The sequence below is a fragment of the Sinocyclocheilus grahami genome, unplaced genomic scaffold (assembly GCF_001515645.1).
Source record: "Sinocyclocheilus grahami isolate Dianchi unplaced genomic scaffold, SAMN03320097.WGS_v1.1 scaffold2409.1, whole genome shotgun sequence".
In the NCBI taxonomy this organism is placed as follows: domain Eukaryota; kingdom Metazoa; phylum Chordata; class Actinopteri; order Cypriniformes; family Cyprinidae; genus Sinocyclocheilus; species Sinocyclocheilus grahami.
This window is the reverse complement of record NW_015507588.1, coordinates 12,327-29,830: the sequence shown is the minus strand read 5'-3', so window position 1 is coordinate 29,830 and position 17,504 is coordinate 12,327. Positions and strand designations below refer to the sequence as shown.

The 17,504-nt window shown below is 43.0% G+C and overlaps 2 protein-coding genes and 1 long non-coding RNA gene across 4 annotated transcripts; all 3 read left to right on the top strand.

The window, feature by feature from the left end:
• The first annotated feature begins 905 nt into the window (after positions 1-905).
• On the top strand, positions 906-7,431 carry LOC107574954 (angio-associated migratory cell protein-like). Of its 2 annotated transcripts, none has more exons than XM_016261370.1 (4): positions 906-917; positions 3,049-3,259; positions 6,234-6,374; positions 6,455-7,431. In XM_016261370.1, exons 2-4 carry the CDS (start codon positions 3,169-3,171, stop codon positions 6,580-6,582), a joined length of 360 nt encoding a protein of 119 aa, XP_016116856.1. In that variant the 5' UTR covers positions 906-917; positions 3,049-3,168; the 3' UTR covers positions 6,583-7,431. The 2 variants fall into 2 exon arrangements, with proteins under 2 accessions (XP_016116856.1, XP_016116854.1); XM_016261368.1 differs by lacking the exon at positions 906-917 and having other exon boundaries at positions 2,859-3,128; positions 3,163-3,259.
• A 563-nt stretch (positions 7,432-7,994) lies between these two features.
• On the top strand, positions 7,995-10,883 carry LOC107574955 (uncharacterized). The gene is made up of 2 exons (XR_001607768.1): positions 7,995-8,205; positions 9,934-10,883. It is a non-coding gene; the product is annotated as an uncharacterized lncRNA (long non-coding RNA).
• Positions 10,884-15,459: 4,576 nt separating this feature from the next.
• Positions 15,460-16,300, top strand: LOC107574953 (G-protein coupled bile acid receptor 1-like). The gene has a single exon (XM_016261367.1). It carries the CDS (start codon positions 15,461-15,463, stop codon positions 16,298-16,300), a length of 840 nt encoding a protein of 279 aa, XP_016116853.1. The 5' UTR covers position 15,460.
• The last annotated feature ends 1,204 nt before the right edge of the window (positions 16,301-17,504 follow it).

Here is a 17,504-nt window from a genome sequence, read left to right as displayed (position 1 = left end):
TCCAGTCCAGTTCAGTCCCATCCAGTTCAGTCCAGTCCAGTCCAGTTCAGTCCCATCCAGTTCAGTTCAGTCCAGTCCAGTTCAGTCCCATCCAGTTCAGTCCCGTCCAGTCCCGTCCAGATGTTAGTGTTATTATCCACCATTGAATACATGTGCACTCCATTTTTCTGCCGGCATTGATTAAGCTCATATAGTAGGCCCCGTTTTCCTTCTGTAAGCCCAAGCACATTAGTGTGTTTCACGAAACAAGCACGCTCGACATATCAGGACATCCAGTCCAGTTCAGTCCCATCCAGTTCAGTTCAGTCCAGTCCAGTTCAGTCCCATCCAGTTCAGTCCCGTCCAGTCCCGTCCCGTCCCGTCCAGTCCAGTCCAGATGTTAGTGTTATTATCCACCATTGAATACATGTGCACTCCATTTTTCTGCCGGCATTGATTAAGCTCATATAGTAGGCCACGTTTTCCTTCTGTAAGCCCAAGCACATTAGTGTGTTTCACGAAACAAGCACGCTCGACATATCAGGACAAAAGAACGATCTCGTCTATGCAGATCTCATGAAGTCCCTCAGTTGTAATGGTTCGCTCAAGCAATATTAGACACGTCTTTGATGTTTGTGTAACAAAATATCATTTAACACTCCCACAAGCAAGCACACACACAGGAAATGACATCAAAGATACACTCTTCAGAATGTACTGTATTGATTTATTCAAGTCTGTCTTGTATTTCATTCATGGGTTAGATCAGGGGGGTCAAACTCTTGCACGGTTTAGACTCGTCCCTAATTAAACACACCCGATCCAACTAATCAAGTCCTCTAGGCTTATCTGAGAACTGCATGGTATGTGTGTTGGAGCAGGGTTTCCGGCCCTGCAGGAATGGAGTTTGACACCCCTGGGTTACGTAGTTCAAGACAGTTCAAGCATAAAAATCGAGCGGTAGTTGATCAGAACAGCCTTTACTCCTCAGTCGAGGAAGGAGTAGGTCCTACATCTAACCAGTCAGCTAAATCAGATGAATGTCACGGAGAGCCTTACAAGGGCTAACACTTTAAACATGTCCATAGCTATTTGCTGAATACCGATAACTGGAGGCCTTTTGAAGTCACTAATGCTAAATACTGAACCCTCTTTCAGATGCTAACATTTGTGTGATCTTCTTAACCTCTGTCAGCCCAGTTCAGTCTTCTAAGAGACAAATACAAATTTGATTTCATGATTTTTCTTAACCATTGCTTTCTTTATTAAATGATCTCTTCTGCATGGAACAACACATTAGCTAAGCACTCATCGTGAAATTTCTTCAGCAAACTGAGCACATAATTCAGAGCAGAACGTTTGGATGCCAGTCGCATGTTCAGCTTTTTCAGCTCTGTCATTTCCACTCGTCACCACACTCCCTTTTTATGGCAGTCAAATTAAATAAGAATGAACATGGATTTATACAGTGAGCAAAAATCACAATTCAGCCCAACCCTTTCATCTGAACCATCTGTACTTTGAGCAGAGAGAAGTGGATTCCAGTTAATCATAACACTTATGTTTTAGATTAGTTTACTTTCTTGTGAAAGTTTCACGTTAACTGTGTAGTATGCCAGACTTGAATGAGTGATTGCTTTGTAAGAATGAGTGTGACACCTCACACGAGGCATGTGAGCTTTAGCAGAGACGTTAGTTTATGATTACTTTATTTTATATTTATGACCAAGGGTTTTCTTAACTTGAGGAGTTTGTTGCTACTCTTTGCAATAGCTTTAAAAACCAAGAAGTACTTGAATAATTAATGTTCATGAATAATCAAAGAATTCTTTTATTCTCTGTTGTCTTGGTAAATGAACTAATGAAGGTCTCAGGTAATTACTGTCCAGATGGTGCAGGTGATGTTCAGGAGAACGGCTCATCCTTCACGTCAGTCTCGTGGTTTCCATAGTAACAGAGGATTTATACTTCTCTTGATGGACCTTTGAGCGCAACATGTCTCGAAGTCTAATTTAATACCTTTTGTTCACTTTTCATGTTTCATGTAAATAATGGAAATGTCTGAGTTATGTAATCTTAAACATAAAGCAGTTTTTCTGGCTGTCTTACATTATGTGCAAACAAGCATGTGTTGGGATTGATGTATTATGAATTTTAATGCTAATCGTGCATCAGTGTGATTGAGTGTCTTGACCAGGTCTCAGAAAAAAGATCCACTGATGGACTGTCATAAACTGTTAGGAAGTCGTTTAGTCAGAGATTAATTAGTCTATAATTGGCTGTACATAAAGTCTTCAGTCGTTGTCTAAGCTTCCTAACGTTCAGGTTGTTCTTTTCTCTTCTTCATGAACTTGAAGGGTTTAGTCACCAGCTATTCATTATTTTAAAGGATTTCTTTTTAACAAATTTGAAACATTGTGCGGTTATAATTGAAAGGTATCTCAAAGCTCACAAATAAGATACATAGATGCACACAGGGGATTCATTTCAGAATAACCAACCGATTTATGTGTTTTATGTGTCTTCAAATGTGCTGAAACTTCATTCATTCATCTGAACACTGAACACTGATTCCCAAAACTAAGCAGCACATGAGAGCTGAGAGCACTGGTCAAAAGGTAATTGCTTTTATTTTTAATCTTTTAGAAAAACAAATAACAAAACCGTATTCATGATGACACTAGATACAGTCGATTTTACTTTACATTTTTACAATCTCACATGACAAATACATCAGAAATCTTCCATACAGACTGATAAACTCGCATTCAGGTCACGTGTGAAAGTGATTTGTGTTCGCCTCACTGGCGCCATCTAGTGCCACAGACGCACTACTGCACATCAGTCGGAGCCGGAAGTCCCGCCTTTCAACAGTTTTCCGTTGAGGAAAAGCAATGGGCGCGATTGGCTGACGCGCTGTCCGTCACCGTGTTCTCCACGTCTTACGTCAGCGCGAGCTGTCTGGGAGAGCACGTGAAATACTGGAGCGTAATAAAACGCGTTACAGTAGGTTTATTATTCAGCAAATAGTACATTTAACGACACGTTGTTACAGAACCGTGACTTAAGTTATCGCGAGTAACGGTCAGAACCCAGAAACGCCTTTCAGTCGAGGTCACGCGGAAAGAGCTCGTGATAACACTTTAGCAGGACTGTAATGACAAAAGTTCGTGAATAAATATATTGTTGATGGATAATCCTGAGGAAGATTCGCTGAACCTGCACGAAGATGAAGAAATCATCGAGGTTATCGAGCTCAATGACACAGAACAGACCGCAGGTGTGTGTTTATTACTGAATGTTTTACATGGTGTGTGTGTGTGTGTGTGTGTGTGTGTGTGTGTGTGAGCGAGAGAGTGTGTGTGTGTGTGTGTGAGCGAGAGAGTGTGTGTGTGTGTGTGTGAGCGAGAGAGTGTGTGTGTGTGTGTGTGAGCGAGAGAGTGTGTGTGTGTGTGTGTGAGCGAGAGAGTGTGTGTGTGTGTGTGTGAGCGAGAGAGTGTGTGTGTGTGTGTGTGAGCGAGAGAGTGTGTGTGTGTGTGTGTGAGCGAGAGAGTGTGTGTGTGTGTGTGTGAGCGAGAGAGTGTGTGTGTGTGTGTGTGAGCGAGAGAGTGTGTGTGTGTGTGTGTGAGCGAGAGAGTGTGTGTGTGTGTGTGTGAGCGAGAGAGTGTGTGTGTGTGTGTGTGAGCGAGAGAGTGTGTGTGTGTGTGTGTGAGCGAGAGAGTGTGTGTGTGTGTGTGTGAGCGAGAGAGTGTGTGTGTGTGTGTGTGAGCGAGAGAGTGTGTGTGTGTGTGTGTGAGCGAGAGAGTGTGTGTGTGTGTGTGTGAGCGAGAGAGTGTGTGTGTGTGTGTGTGAGCGAGAGAGTGTGTGTGTGTGTGTGTGAGCGAGAGAGTGTGTGTGTGTGTGTGTGAGCGAGAGAGTGTGTGTGTGTGTGTGTGAGCGAGAGAGTGTGTGTGTGTGTGTGTGAGCGAGAGAGTGTGTGTGTGTGTGTGTGAGCGAGAGAGTGTGTGTGTGTGTGTGTGAGCGAGAGAGTGTGTGTGTGTGTGTGTGAGCGAGAGAGTGTGTGTGTGTGTGTGTGAGCGAGAGAGTGTGTGTGTGTGTGTGTGAGCGAGAGAGTGTGTGTGTGTGTGTGTGAGCGAGAGAGTGTGTGTGTGTGTGTGTGAGCGAGAGAGTGTGTGTGTGTGTGTGTGAGCGAGAGAGTGTGTGTGTGTGTGTGTGAGCGAGAGAGTGTGTGTGTGTGTGTGTGAGCGAGAGAGTGTGTGTGTGTGTGTGTGAGCGAGAGAGTGTGTGTGTGTGTGTGTGAGCGAGAGAGTGTGTGTGTGTGTGTGTGAGCGAGAGAGTGTGTGTGTGTGTGTGTGAGCGAGAGAGTGTGTGTGTGTGTGTGTGAGCGAGAGAGTGTGTGTGTGTGTGTGTGAGCGAGAGAGTGTGTGTGTGTGTGTGTGAGCGAGAGAGTGTGTGTGTGTGTGTGTGAGCGAGAGAGTGTGTGTGTGTGTGTGTGAGCGAGAGAGTGTGTGTGTGTGTGTGTGAGCGAGAGAGTGTGTGTGTGTGTGTGTGAGCGAGAGAGTGTGTGTGTGTGTGTGTGAGCGAGAGAGTGTGTGTGTGTGTGTGTGAGCGAGAGAGTGTGTGTGTGTGTGTGTGAGCGAGAGAGTGTGTGTGTGTGTGTGTGAGCGAGAGAGTGTGTGTGTGTGTGTGTGAGCGAGAGAGTGTGTGTGTGTGTGTGTGAGCGAGAGAGTGTGTGTGTGTGTGTGTGAGCGAGAGAGTGTGTGTGTGTGTGTGTGAGCGAGAGAGTGTGTGTGTGTGTGTGTGAGCGAGAGAGTGTGTGTGTGTGTGTGTGAGCGAGAGAGTGTGTGTGTGTGTGTGTGAGCGAGAGAGTGTGTGTGTGTGTGTGTGAGCGAGAGAGTGTGTGTGTGTGTGTGTGAGCGAGAGAGTGTGTGTGTGTGTGTGTGAGCGAGAGAGTGTGTGTGTGTGTGTGTGAGCGAGAGAGTGTGTGTGTGTGTGTGTGAGCGAGAGAGTGTGTGTGTGTGTGTGTGAGCGAGAGAGTGTGTGTGTGTGTGTGTGAGCGAGAGAGTGTGTGTGTGTGTGTGTGAGCGAGAGAGTGTGTGTGTGTGTGTGTGAGCGAGAGAGTGTGTGTGTGTGTGTGTGAGCGAGAGAGTGTGTGTGTGTGTGTGTGAGCGAGAGAGTGTGTGTGTGTGTGTGTGAGCGAGAGAGTGTGTGTGTGTGTGTGTGAGCGAGAGAGTGTGTGTGTGTGTGTGTGAGCGAGAGAGTGTGTGTGTGTGTGTGTGAGCGAGAGAGTGTGTGTGTGTGTGTGTGAGCGAGAGAGTGTGTGTGTGTGTGTGTGAGCGAGAGAGTGTGTGTGTGTGTGTGTGAGCGAGAGAGTGTGTGTGTGTGTGTGTGAGCGAGAGAGTGTGTGTGTGTGTGTGTGAGCGAGAGAGTGTGTGTGTGTGTGTGTGAGCGAGAGAGTGTGTGTGTGTGTGTGTGAGCGAGAGAGTGTGTGTGTGTGTGTGTGAGCGAGAGAGTGTGTGTGTGTGTGTGTGAGCGAGAGAGTGTGTGTGTGTGTGTGTGAGCGAGAGAGTGTGTGTGTGTGTGTGTGAGCGAGAGAGTGTGTGTGTGTGTGTGTGAGCGAGAGAGTGTGTGTGTGTGTGTGTGAGCGAGAGAGTGTGTGTGTGTGTGTGTGAGCGAGAGAGTGTGTGTGTGTGTGTGTGAGCGAGAGAGTGTGTGTGTGTGTGTGTGAGCGAGAGAGTGTGTGTGTGTGTGTGTGAGCGAGAGAGTGTGTGTGTGTGTGTGTGAGCGAGAGAGTGTGTGTGTGTGTGTGTGAGCGAGAGAGTGTGTGTGTGTGTGTGTGAGCGAGAGAGTGTGTGTGTGTGTGTGTGAGCGAGAGAGTGTGTGTGTGTGTGTGTGAGCGAGAGAGTGTGTGTGTGTGTGTGTGAGCGAGAGAGTGTGTGTGTGTGTGTGTGAGCGAGAGAGTGTGTGTGTGTGTGTGTGAGCGAGAGAGTGTGTGTGTGTGTGTGTGAGCGAGAGAGTGTGTGTGTGTGTGTGTGAGCGAGAGAGTGTGTGTGTGTGTGTGTGTGTGTGTGTGTGTGAGACACTGTAAGGACCAAATGTCCCCACGATAAATACAGATAGTAAACATACTAAAAATTTTATTTTGTATGTAAACAATAAATAAATAAATAAAAACGTTTGTGTGATGTTTTGGTTTGTGGTTGGAATGTCCAAGTCCTCAAAAAGATATAAAAAACATCCATGTGTTTGTTCAGAGGATCTGGCGGAGGAGCTGGAGGACGTAGATTTCTCTGAGGCTGGGAATGCTGGGAATGCGGATGATGATGGATGGGAGATGGAGGATGAGATGGAGTCTGAGCAGGATGACAGTGAACTCACCTTCTCCAAACACACGGGTGACTCCACACACCTCAGCATCTGTGAGAAACGCTTCGTCTTTCATTGGCTCTTACTGAACGCTGTTTTTGATTCGCAGGTTCTGTCTTTTGTGTTAGTTTGGACCCAGTGAGCAACAGTCTCGCTGTCACCGGCGGAGAGGACGACAGGGCCTTCGTGTGGAGCGTGTCTGATGGAGACGTGCTGTTTGAATGCACGGGTCTGTAGAAGTCCACAGCGCTTCTCTGTCTGTCAGCATTAGGGTCGGGTGTTGTTTGAAATTTATCGATTCCGATTCTTAGTGATTCCTAGTTTCAAGTCAAACAGTCCTAACATTTAGATGTCAAACATATTTATTCTGTGTCTTTTTACAAAGCTTTCTGTTGCAGCTGAATAACACGAGCAAAAATCAGCAGCCTGCAGAACACTTAGGCCTACTAGAAGAAGGTTTGCCTACGGTTTTAACAAAAATACCACTGCAAAAATAACTAGACTAATATAAATTTCAAACATTAAGTTGTTAAAGATAAGTAAACAGTAATAAAATTGGAACAAACTAATCAATAACAATAGCAAGCATAAATAATTACAAATGAGAACATTTCAGGTACAGAAATTGAAATCAAAAGTTTAAAAACTCTACATAGTTTTCTTTTCATAAATCAAATATAGATGAATCCTCATTAAAGTTACGAAAGATATTCAGTAAAGTTTAGTGAATGATTTTCTTTTGTTCTTTGATTAAAATGAATGACAGGCAGCAGGTGTTGCTGTCTCTTGAACACCAAACGCCGCGCATCTAAACTGTTACGCATGCGTTTTCAATCCGTTTATCTTCACTTAAGATAGAAAAATGTCTGTGTTTACGATAATATACTGACATAATTTTGTGCATACAGTTTGCAAGAAATACCTTTTCTGCAGTGGAAATACACTGAACGGTTCGAGAACGGACACAAACCGGGAACCAGCACCGGGACCGTGGTTCTCTGTGCTCGCGCTTCAGGTGTGTGCGCGGCACGCACAACAAGTTCTGCAAGCAAGTTCTTTCCCTTCTTGCGGTTAAATGGTTTAAAATCACATGTGTGTGTGTGTGCGTGTCTGTGTGTGTGTCTGTGTGTGTGTCTGTCTGTGTCTGTGTGCGTGTCTGTCTGTGTCTGTCTGTGTGTGCGTGTCTGTCTCTGTCTGTGTGTCTCTGTGTGCGTGCGTGTGTGTCTGTCTGTCTGTCTGTGAGTGTGTGTGTCTGTCTGTCTCTGTGTGTGTGTGTGCGTGTCTGTGTGTGTCTGTCTGTCTCTGTCTGTGTGTCTCTGTGTGCGTGTGTGTGTGTGTATCTGTCTGTCTGTCTCTGTGTGTGTGTGTCTGTCTGTCTCTGTCTGTGTGTCTCTGTGTGTGTGTGTGTGTGTGTGTGTCTGTCTGTCTGTCTCTGTGTGTGTGTGTGTGTGTGTGTCTGTCTGTCTGTCTCTGTGTGTGTGTGTGTGTGTGTGTCTGTCTGTCTGTCTCTGTGTGTGTGTGTGTGTGTGTGTCTGTCTGTCTGTCTCTGTGTGTGTGTGTGTGTGTGTGTCTGTCTGTCTGTCTCTGTGTGTGTGTGTGTGTGTGTGTCTGTCTGTCTGTCTCTGTGTGTGTGTGTGTGTGTGTGTCTGTCTGTGTTTGTGTGTGTGTGTCTCTGTGTGTGTGTCTGTCTGTGTGTGTGTGTCAGGTGGGTGTAGTGCACCTGCAGTGGGAGGAGGCGTCTGCAGTCGTCTACACCTGTAACCTGGCTGGTGTCGTCACTCTGTGGGACGCGAGATCAGGAGTCATGATGTCAGAGTACCGCGGCCACTCAGCTGAGATCCTCGACTTTGTGCTGAACAGGTTAGTCTGTTAAACCGAGAGGCTGTTCAGTTCTGTAGGACTTGCGGTTAATGTTGTCATTGTCTGTAGGATGAAGTACTAAAAATCGCTGAACAGAGTGAACTGTCATATAAAAAGTGCTGTCAAAGTCAAAGCATCAACACCAGATTAAATGTTTTACACCGTTAACTGTTGAACATGGTTAACACATTTACCTAATTAGATATTAAAATGTTTATTGTTCTTTGTTGTTGTTTTTTAAGACTAGGGATGTGCACAACGACTAATTTCATCAACATTTGATATAAATTATGAAATAAATTATATTTAAATGAAAATTATAAAATCTATATAAATATTTAGAAAATTAACAATTCTATTATTCCAGTAGCCAAATCTGATACTGAATGGCACAGAAAATGTTAAATATGCAACATATACGTGCCGTGTTATGGTCATTGTATATTGGGTTATCCACTAACTAATTTAATGTTTTGTCATTTTGACCAAAAAAATAAAACGAACAAGAAAATGATTTAAATATAGCATGTAAAATGTAATGTTGCAATCTTTAAGTGGTACATAAGCCTTAGAGTCATTTCTCTCCAGGTGCAAGTGTGTGTGTGTGTGTGTGTGTGTGTGAGAGAGAGCTTGTGTGACTATTTTAATGTGCTGCTTTGAATACGAAGTAAATGTTGTATAATTAGTTATTACTAAATGTGTAAATAAAATGTTGAAAAGTTCAATGTTAAACAATGTTTAAACAATTACTTACACGTACACACTGTAACATTACAGGAGTCATAACCGGATTTACGTTTGAGAGTGAATCCCTTAAATTGTCTTTGTGTGTGTGGAAAACGCCTCGCTCCTGGAAATGCACTGATGGACGCAGTGGCAGCCATAGCAATGTTTTGGCATCTTGTGCACTTGATATCTGCTATTTTTGACCAAAGTAAAATGACCGCAACTAAAGATGTTTGGCAGTTTTAACTAAACCTCCATTTGCGCATGCACTCGTTTGTTTATGCTTACTTCCAGTATATAGCTTTTGGGCTTATTCTTATTTGCTGTTTTTGCACGAATGAGGCAAGACGTAATCGTGACACAACTCTGATGTGCGTTTAAATACGCCGTTAACAACTATTTGTTTGCTTCAGCTCTGTATGCAGTGTATATAATAATAATAGTTTTGGGAGTCAATTCGGTTGTAGGATGCGGTCGTCACTGTAAATGACTGATCGGTGTGTGTTCAGAACAGGATTCAGCACTCAACAGTGAATTGACAACTGAATTTAGCTGCAGTATGTGTGTGGCTGTAGAGTCAGTGTTAGTTATTTTCTAACGGTTTACTTTTATACTGGTTTCTGTGTTGTGATTGGCTGAAACCTGTAACAAGTGGAGAATGGAACAACTTTGAAATCCTCCTCCATTAGTATCATATACATCAGATCACTTAAATCTGCTGTTTTGCTTTCATTCTTTAAAAAAGAACTGATTGTGTTAAAGCGAAAGTTCACCCAAACATGTCAAACCTGTCATTATTTGCTCAACCTCATGTCATTTCAAACTTTCAGTCATCATCATAACACAAGTGAAGATATTTTTAATATTTGCTCATCATTTTTGTTCATAAAAGTTTGTCAGGTTTTTGTGCATAAAATTCAAATGAAAGGTTAAACATGCCTTATTTTCCGGATGCGTTCTCTCTCTATCATGGGTAAATATGTTGTCGTGTTGTGTTCACAGAGAAGCCTCAGTCGCCGTCACCGCCGGAGGAGACCATCAAGCCAAAGTGTTCTGCCTGCAGAGACCCGACCGGTAGAGACCGTCTTCATCTGGATCCCGTTAGACTTACCTAGTTAATACCTCCTCACTGACACAGCCACCTGTAAACTTCAGCTTTTTACAGTTTTCACAGAGCTGTGCTGTTCTGTCTTTAGGTCGTTCTTGTCATGATTTTGTAAGTCTGACAGACTGATTTCTCTTGTCTTTTGCTTAAGCTACATACAGCTGTACTTGAGACGTCACATAAATTATATGGCCAAGAATATGTGGGTTTTATCTGTTATAGTAATTTTTTATGAAGACAATGCTTCACCGTACAGTGACATTCTCGAGAAATGTGTGCTTCAAACTTGGTTGCAGTAGCTTCATGCTGAAGTAGAAAACAACCCTCCACAAAATCTGAAGCACACGTTTCTCTAGAATGTCACTGTGTGGAGAAGCTTTGAGATTTGTCTTCATAGAAATGATTGAAGTAATTACACCTATTAATCAGAAGAGGATGTCCGCACTCGTTAGGCCACACAGAGTATATAAAATTCGGTTTCAAAAAGTTTTGGGTAAAAATGCACATTTACTCATAGGTTCAGATTTCTAGACCGTTCAGTTGGATGGTCAGATGAAAGATCTTCCCTGTTGCTGTTGTTATGTGTCTGTTTGCTGGTTAAGGAACCGCTTTTGTCGTTCTTCTCCCACCACTAGCTGTAAACCGTTAGCAGACACAAATTCCCAACTGCCTGTGGACTGTCTTGGCAAAAGTTCAGTGCTGAATGGTTGGCCATACATTCTGTTGTTTAATCAATGTCATGTTGAAACTACATGAGTGCTGTCAACCTTAATTTTACTCCTTTGTAGCAAGTTACAAGAATGTTTGAAATGTGATGTGTGAATAAACACCAGTGATGTTAACCCTGCTGAGAGGTTGAGTATTTGCTAATGAATCCGCTCCAGGGGCTCGTCCCAATACTTTGCACCTGTCTGCTAACAAGATGTATTTCCGTTGAAGTCAGGGTCGGAAATTAGCGGTGGCTTTGGGACAAAAATTCCATCAAAATAACACATTTAAGACAAAGGGGCAAAAAATGACCCTGCACAAATAAACTAAATCTGTAACAGCTGTCGTGATTAAAGTGAAATGTGAACGTTGATTACGTCGATTCTGGCAACCAGCGTCACAAGATGATATTTTAAGCTCCTCATGTAGCCGAATCTGCACTGGTTTGAATGGGCTGCCTCCAGTTTCCCCTTTGTTTTGCTGCCTCCAGCTAGCGCTGTGACGTCGCTGACTCTAGTTACCTGTGGTTGGCCTGGCCGTGTGTCACTCAGAACACAACAGGCCAATCAGAAGAGAGGCTCATGAATATTAATTAGACAGGCCAAAATCGACCTGTTCTCAGCAGAGCTCCTGAGAGAGGAGCTGTAAAAATATATTGAGATGGTTTTTGGTACTTATACCGCAAATATATATTCTTAAGGACATCAAAACCTAAAATAAAACTCCAGAAAGGTGTACAATATGGTACCTTTAAGAGTGCTTACTTCAGTCTCATCACTGACTCTGACCCTGGTTAAAGTGGCGTGAAAGTGTATGTAGAACTTTTGATTACCTGATGGGACACAAATATAGTGAGGTAAAAATGCAAGTAAAATTTGAACACAGCTTTGTTTACAAGGTTTGATTTTCAGTTCATATAAACGAAATGTCTAACACGACACAATTCAGTTGTGGTTCTAATTGACAAAAAGCAGTTGCAAACATTTTACAAGATGGACGTTCCTCATTGCACCAATAAAATGCGCAACACTGTGTTTTACAACCAAATTATATTATATCTAAATATCTAAACTTACTTTGGAAAGTCTTTCTTGACATTGCATGATTTTGGGGCACCTAACTTCCTGAACATGATGAATGAAGGGATGCACTCTCTTCTGATACGACATGCTCTGTGTGAGAATGAGTACTAATCAGTCAAAATATGTTAGACACTCACAGCCAGGACTGTTTAACTCCTGGAAATACTTCAGTAACAGAATAATAAAAATGATAATATTATAATTATTATTGTGACGCACACGACTCCATAGCCGCACAGCTTACTAAACCCTAGCCTGACCTCAGTGATGACCCCATCTTATGTTTTTTCCACCGATGTCAGTGATGTCCACTAGTAAGTGCGGAGCAGGAGTGATTAGTGAACGGGAAATGTGTGTCTCTTCATTGCACTCATTGTGTGTTTTGCTTGGTTAACTTGTTTCAATGATAAAGAAAAGTATCACAATGTACACTATTGAATCTCTGTATTTTAGTATAAATGTCCCTAATGTGCTTTATCTCAATTTTAAGAAGGCAGTAATGTCTCCATTTCAGGCATTTATGTAGTTGTCTTTCTGTACACTTTATCTGTTAGTAGTTACGCACATCTCTGACATCCCTCCTGACTCGGTCAAAGGTCTCAAATTGTGTATATTGTCCTCCCTCTTTATCTGTCATGCGTACATACATTAGCTGTGCATGTCACAGGTTTGTAGGTTTGCTCGGGTGTTGCTCAGAGTTTTACGAACGACGTTCCCCCCGGACTCGCCCCTGTTCACTTTCTCTGCTTGACAAGCGACTTTGTCTCTTTCCAGCTGTTGTGGATCTTACTTTGTAGAGCTCTGATGTAAAATCAGACTTAAAAATGGACTGTGCTATTGCCTTTTGCAGTTTGTTAACCTGCAAACTTTTCTTATGTTGTGCTAAACTACCTGACATGACCCTATAGTGATGAAGACCTGAGTTTAAGTTTAATCTTCACTTCAAGCCAAGCTGACAAAAGGTACGTTTTCTTTCTCACTTTTCATTTGCTCTATGAATAAGTATTTAGGAAACCAAAAGAAAGTGTTGAATTTATGGTCAGAAGTTCCTCGTTCATGACTGTTATAAACCTGCAAATGGGCCATTTATGACCTACGATCGAGGTCTTTTTGCATCTGCTTTTATTTGCTGTATGTTTATGTTGGCATTAAAACATTTGTAATGGACATTTTATAGACTAAAAGTTTTGTTACATAGCCGAATGTGTATTTTTTACTTGTATTTGAATAATCTAATATAGTCTGGCATCTAATGCAAAGATGCTGAAAGGACGTTCTAAATGGAACTCTGAATAAACGTAACATCAGTGAAGAACTATTAGCTTTGTAGATCACACATACCTAGAACTGAACTTATAACCTCTTGTATTAGCAGCTTTTGTCTTAATAAAGGTTTAATATGCCTTAGGCCTATTTCACATTGAACACAAAAGTGCTTGTGTGTGTGTGTTCTGTGCTCTAGCTTGTTTCCTTATCTAGCTGTTCTGATTTCTGACGTTGTATATCATGACAATTGTTGGCTCTTTTTACTTATATCAATTATTGTTATGCTCCTCATTTGGAAGGGTTTAAGAAATAATGTGAGTACTGATATGCAACACAAGAAAGAGTTTATCTGTCCTTCTGTAACCCTAAAATGACTTTTAATTTTTAATTTTCCTCCTGAAATTATCCCAGGTTGGAGTCCTTCATTAAATCTAATTGAGACTACATGTGTTACGGGGCTGACGAGACGTGAGACGTGCGGATCCATATGCAAGCTTTATTGAAACGAAGACAGAGACGTGGTCATGAAACAGGCATGGGTCAGATGAGGGCAAACAGGTATATGGTGGGCAAAACACAAGAATAGTCCTAGGGCTAGAGCAGGTCGACGATCGGCAGACAGAATCAAAAGGGGCAAGACAAAAGGGGTGAATCCAGGGAACCAGGCGAAGATCAGAAACCGAGAAGGCTAAGGCTAAGGCTAAGGCAAATGACTAGGGCTAAGGCTAAGGCGAAATGACAAGGGCTAGGGCTAAGGCTAAGGCTAAGGCTAAATTACAAGGGCTAACTTAATAAAGGTTTAATATGCCTTAGGCCTATTTCACATTGAACACAAAAGTGCTTGTGTGTGTGTGTTCTGTGCTCTAGCTTGTTTCCTTATCTAGCTGTTCTGATTTCTGACGTTGTATATCATGACAATTGTTGGCTCTTTTTACTTATATCAATTATTGTTATGCTCCTCATTTGGAAGGGTTTAAGAAATAATGTGAGTACTGATATGCAACACAAGAAAGAGTTTATCTGTCCTTCTGTAACCCTAAAAATAGAAAATAATGACTTTTAATTTTCCTCCTGAAATTATCCCAGGTTGGAGTCCTTCATTAAATCTAATTGAGACTACATGTGTTAAAGGGCTGACGAGACGTGAGACGTGCGGATCCATATGCAAGCTTTATTGAAACGAAGACAGAGACGTGGTCATGAAACAGGCATGGGTCAGATGAGGGCAAACAGGTATATGGTGGGCAAAACACAAGAATAGTCCTAGGGCTAGAGCAGGTCGACGATCGGCAGACAGAATCAAAAGGGGCAAGACAAAAGGGGTGAATCCAGGGAACCAGGCGAAGATCAGAAACCGAGAAGGCTAAGGCTAAGGCTAAGGCAAATGACTAGGGCTAAGGCTAAGGCGAAATGACAAGGGCTAGGGCTAAGGCTAAGGCTAAGGCTAAATTACAAGGGCTAAGGAAATGACAAGGGCTCCGTAAAGTAGCTAGCTCTAGGGGAGTGATAAATGCTGAAACAATACTCGGCAGAGGGAAGGGATCAGAGTGAGTGTTAAATAGTGAGGGAGTGATATGAAACAGCTGGGTGCAATCAGTGTAAACAGGTGTGTGCAATTCGTGCTGAGTGCAATCAGTGCAATGCATGATGGGAAATGTAGTCCGGGGTGCTATGCAACAGTTTGTGTGGTGCGAGAGTCAATGAAAAGGAAAGTTCATGGACCGGATTCGTGACAACATGATAAAGAAATTAATAAAAGCTTCCAAGCAGTAATTTTTCTGTGATGTCACCACATTGCTCTGTCTTGCCATCCAATCGCATGATTAGGGTATCATCATATTTTTGGGAATCAATAAATGTGCCATTTCCAGTAGATGCAGGAATGCACAGTTATGTCTGGCAACAAAATCCAGATGCATGAATCAAATCTGCACATACGACAAAACCAAATTAGCCAGAAAGGAAATATTATGATCAGTAGATCTGCTGTACTACTAATCTTTTTCATTAAGCAGCATATCAAGAACAGGGCCCAGCTGCCAGAAGCTGTGTAAATGTGCTGTGACATGATTGAAGTGTTGTTTATGAAAGTTAGGGTCAATATGGCAATAACAACAGCTGTCATATAGTTTCTTAGGAAGGGAAAACTTGTAAAATAAGCACTAAAACCTTTATGGGGAAGGGGAAAAACCTAATGGATTTTAAATGTTGACACAATATAACTAGTAATATGGATTGTTGTGTCATTGTTCCACGATGTGTGTTGATTTGCTAATATTAAATCAATGTATTGCTCTCTTCTTCACGCAGGTTTTACGGATTTCAGAATGGATGTTTGGTGTGGAAAGTCGTAGTAATGGCTGCGGTGATGCAAAACATCTCCGGGAGCAATGTGGAGGCCCAGCTGATCTATGCCATCACGCTGCCTGTCTCCTGTGCCATCATCCTGATCAACCTGCTCATCATCCTGTGCATCACCTGCAACCGGCAGCTTCACAACTCACAGAACTACTTCTTCCTGAGCCTGCTGGTGGCCGACTTGTGCACCGGCGTGGCGCTTCCCTTCATCCCTTGGATGGGCCTAAACCGCCCTCTCAGCTTCTCGTCCTGCCTGCTGGTGCACATCTTTCCCAACTTTCTGTTCCTGGCCTTTCTCTTTAACCTGGTGCTGGTGCACTACGAGCGTTACCAGAGCATCGTGAGTCCGCTTCAGCGCGGACAGCTCTGGCTGCATCGGCGGTTCGCTCTGCCGCTGCTGGCTGTGTGGATGCTGCCGCTGCTGTTTGCACTGTTGCCTGCCTTTGGCTGGAACAACAAGGCTATTCACGATCGGAATGAGTGCTGTCCAATTACTAATAGCACGGTGCATTCTAACTGTGTAGCGCTGTCTGGAGAGCGTTGCTGTACATACCGCAGTGTCTTTCCAAACGCTTTCATCTATTTGGAAGTATATGGTCTACTGGCACCCGCCATCCTCTCCATCGCTGCCATGACGTGCCGGGTGCTGTGGATCACACGAGAACAACTGAGGGACATCCAGCGTCTGCAGCGAGCTGTAGCAAACAGGGAATGCAGACGGAGAATGGAAATGCGTTACGCTTGTTGTGTGGCAGCCGTTTCCCTCGCCTTCCTGACCTGCTGGGTGCCCTACATCGTTTACACCCATGTAGGTGTAGAGTTTTTGCCTGAAACATATTTTCACATGTAAACCACACTCAAAGCACCTTCTCAGATGGTTCACATTCGAGGGGTTCATTTGACACTTACGAAGTAAGACTGCTTTGTGACACTCCACTAGAGTAGTTCTTAAAATCAAGAACCCAACTGATTATTGGGCGGGACCAGGGGTTCTTGTTAAATGTGAGCCCAAATCATCACAATTAAAAGAACCAAAGACTTAAACTACTTCAGTCTGTGTGCATTGAATTTATTTAATACACGAGTTTCACAATTTGAGTTGAATTACTGAAATAAATGAACTTTTCCACGACATTCTAATTTATTGAGATGCACCTGTATACCCAAATGACGCATACAGATGATACGTGTGCGAGAGGCTAGAAAATGTCTTTATGCGCACTGTCTGCACGGACCCTGCTGATGATGAAGTTTTGTGTACGGCGCACAAGACGTTGCGGCAAAGGGACAGATGAGGCACACGCCATACTTTTTAAATGCTAAACCTGAAAATAAGTAATCTGTATTGTTGCCACCTAAAAGCCGCCTTGATCATGTGGACAAAAGGAGAAAACAAATCTTGGTTTGAGGAGAAACAGGCCAGGCCACAGTAGACAGCTCTGGATGGATGTGAGGAGGATGTGTTTTGGCTGCAGCTCTGCTGTGGATGGAGAGAGAGAGAGAGAGAGAGACGCGCTGTGTTCTGTGTATTGCTGTCATTGTGCAGTGCATTCCAGCACGCTCCTGCTGCGACATCGGCCTTACATGGAACGCTGGACTGCTCTTTCCTGTAATGGCTCAGAGTCTACGGAAATAAACAAGGAGATTCCACACAATATTTGACTATTCCCTTTTTTCCCAAAATAAAACCGCTTTTCGTCAGTATGAAGATATCTGATTGAAACGTTGTTGTCTTATTTTAAAAATAAAGGGACCTGCTTCTCCAGACCAGATTCTCCTTGTTCAGTTTCATGTTTTCTGTTTTGGTCCCGCACCTGCTGCAGATTGGATTTGGATGTGTGTATTTCCCCCCCTCTTTAGAGTCTAGGGAAAACAAACTTTTGCATTCAATTTCTACTATGGAAATTTTTATAGCATAATATTAATCAACAATTCATATTTACACTTTGCTTTTGTCTTTATTGTCCATTTTTGCCCTCAATCCGGCATTAATTAGGTTTGTGCAACCCTGTACAACCTGTTTGCACATTTTTCTCTTGTACATTCCTGCTCAT

Coding starts and splice junctions, on each gene's coding strand:
- LOC107574953 (XM_016261367.1), top strand. CDS start 15,461: ATGCAAAACATCTCCGGGAGCAATGTGGAGGCCCAGCTGATCTATGCC.
- LOC107574954 (XM_016261370.1), top strand. CDS start 3,169: ATGGATAATCCTGAGGAAGATTCGCTGAACCTGCACGAAGATGAAGAA. Junction 3,260..6,233: donor TGACACAGAACAGACCGCAG/GTGTGTGTTTAT, acceptor GTGTTTGTTCAG/AGGATCTGGCGGAGGAGCTG. Junction 6,375..6,454: donor CACCTTCTCCAAACACACGG/GTGACTCCACAC, acceptor TTTGATTCGCAG/GTTCTGTCTTTTGTGTTAGT.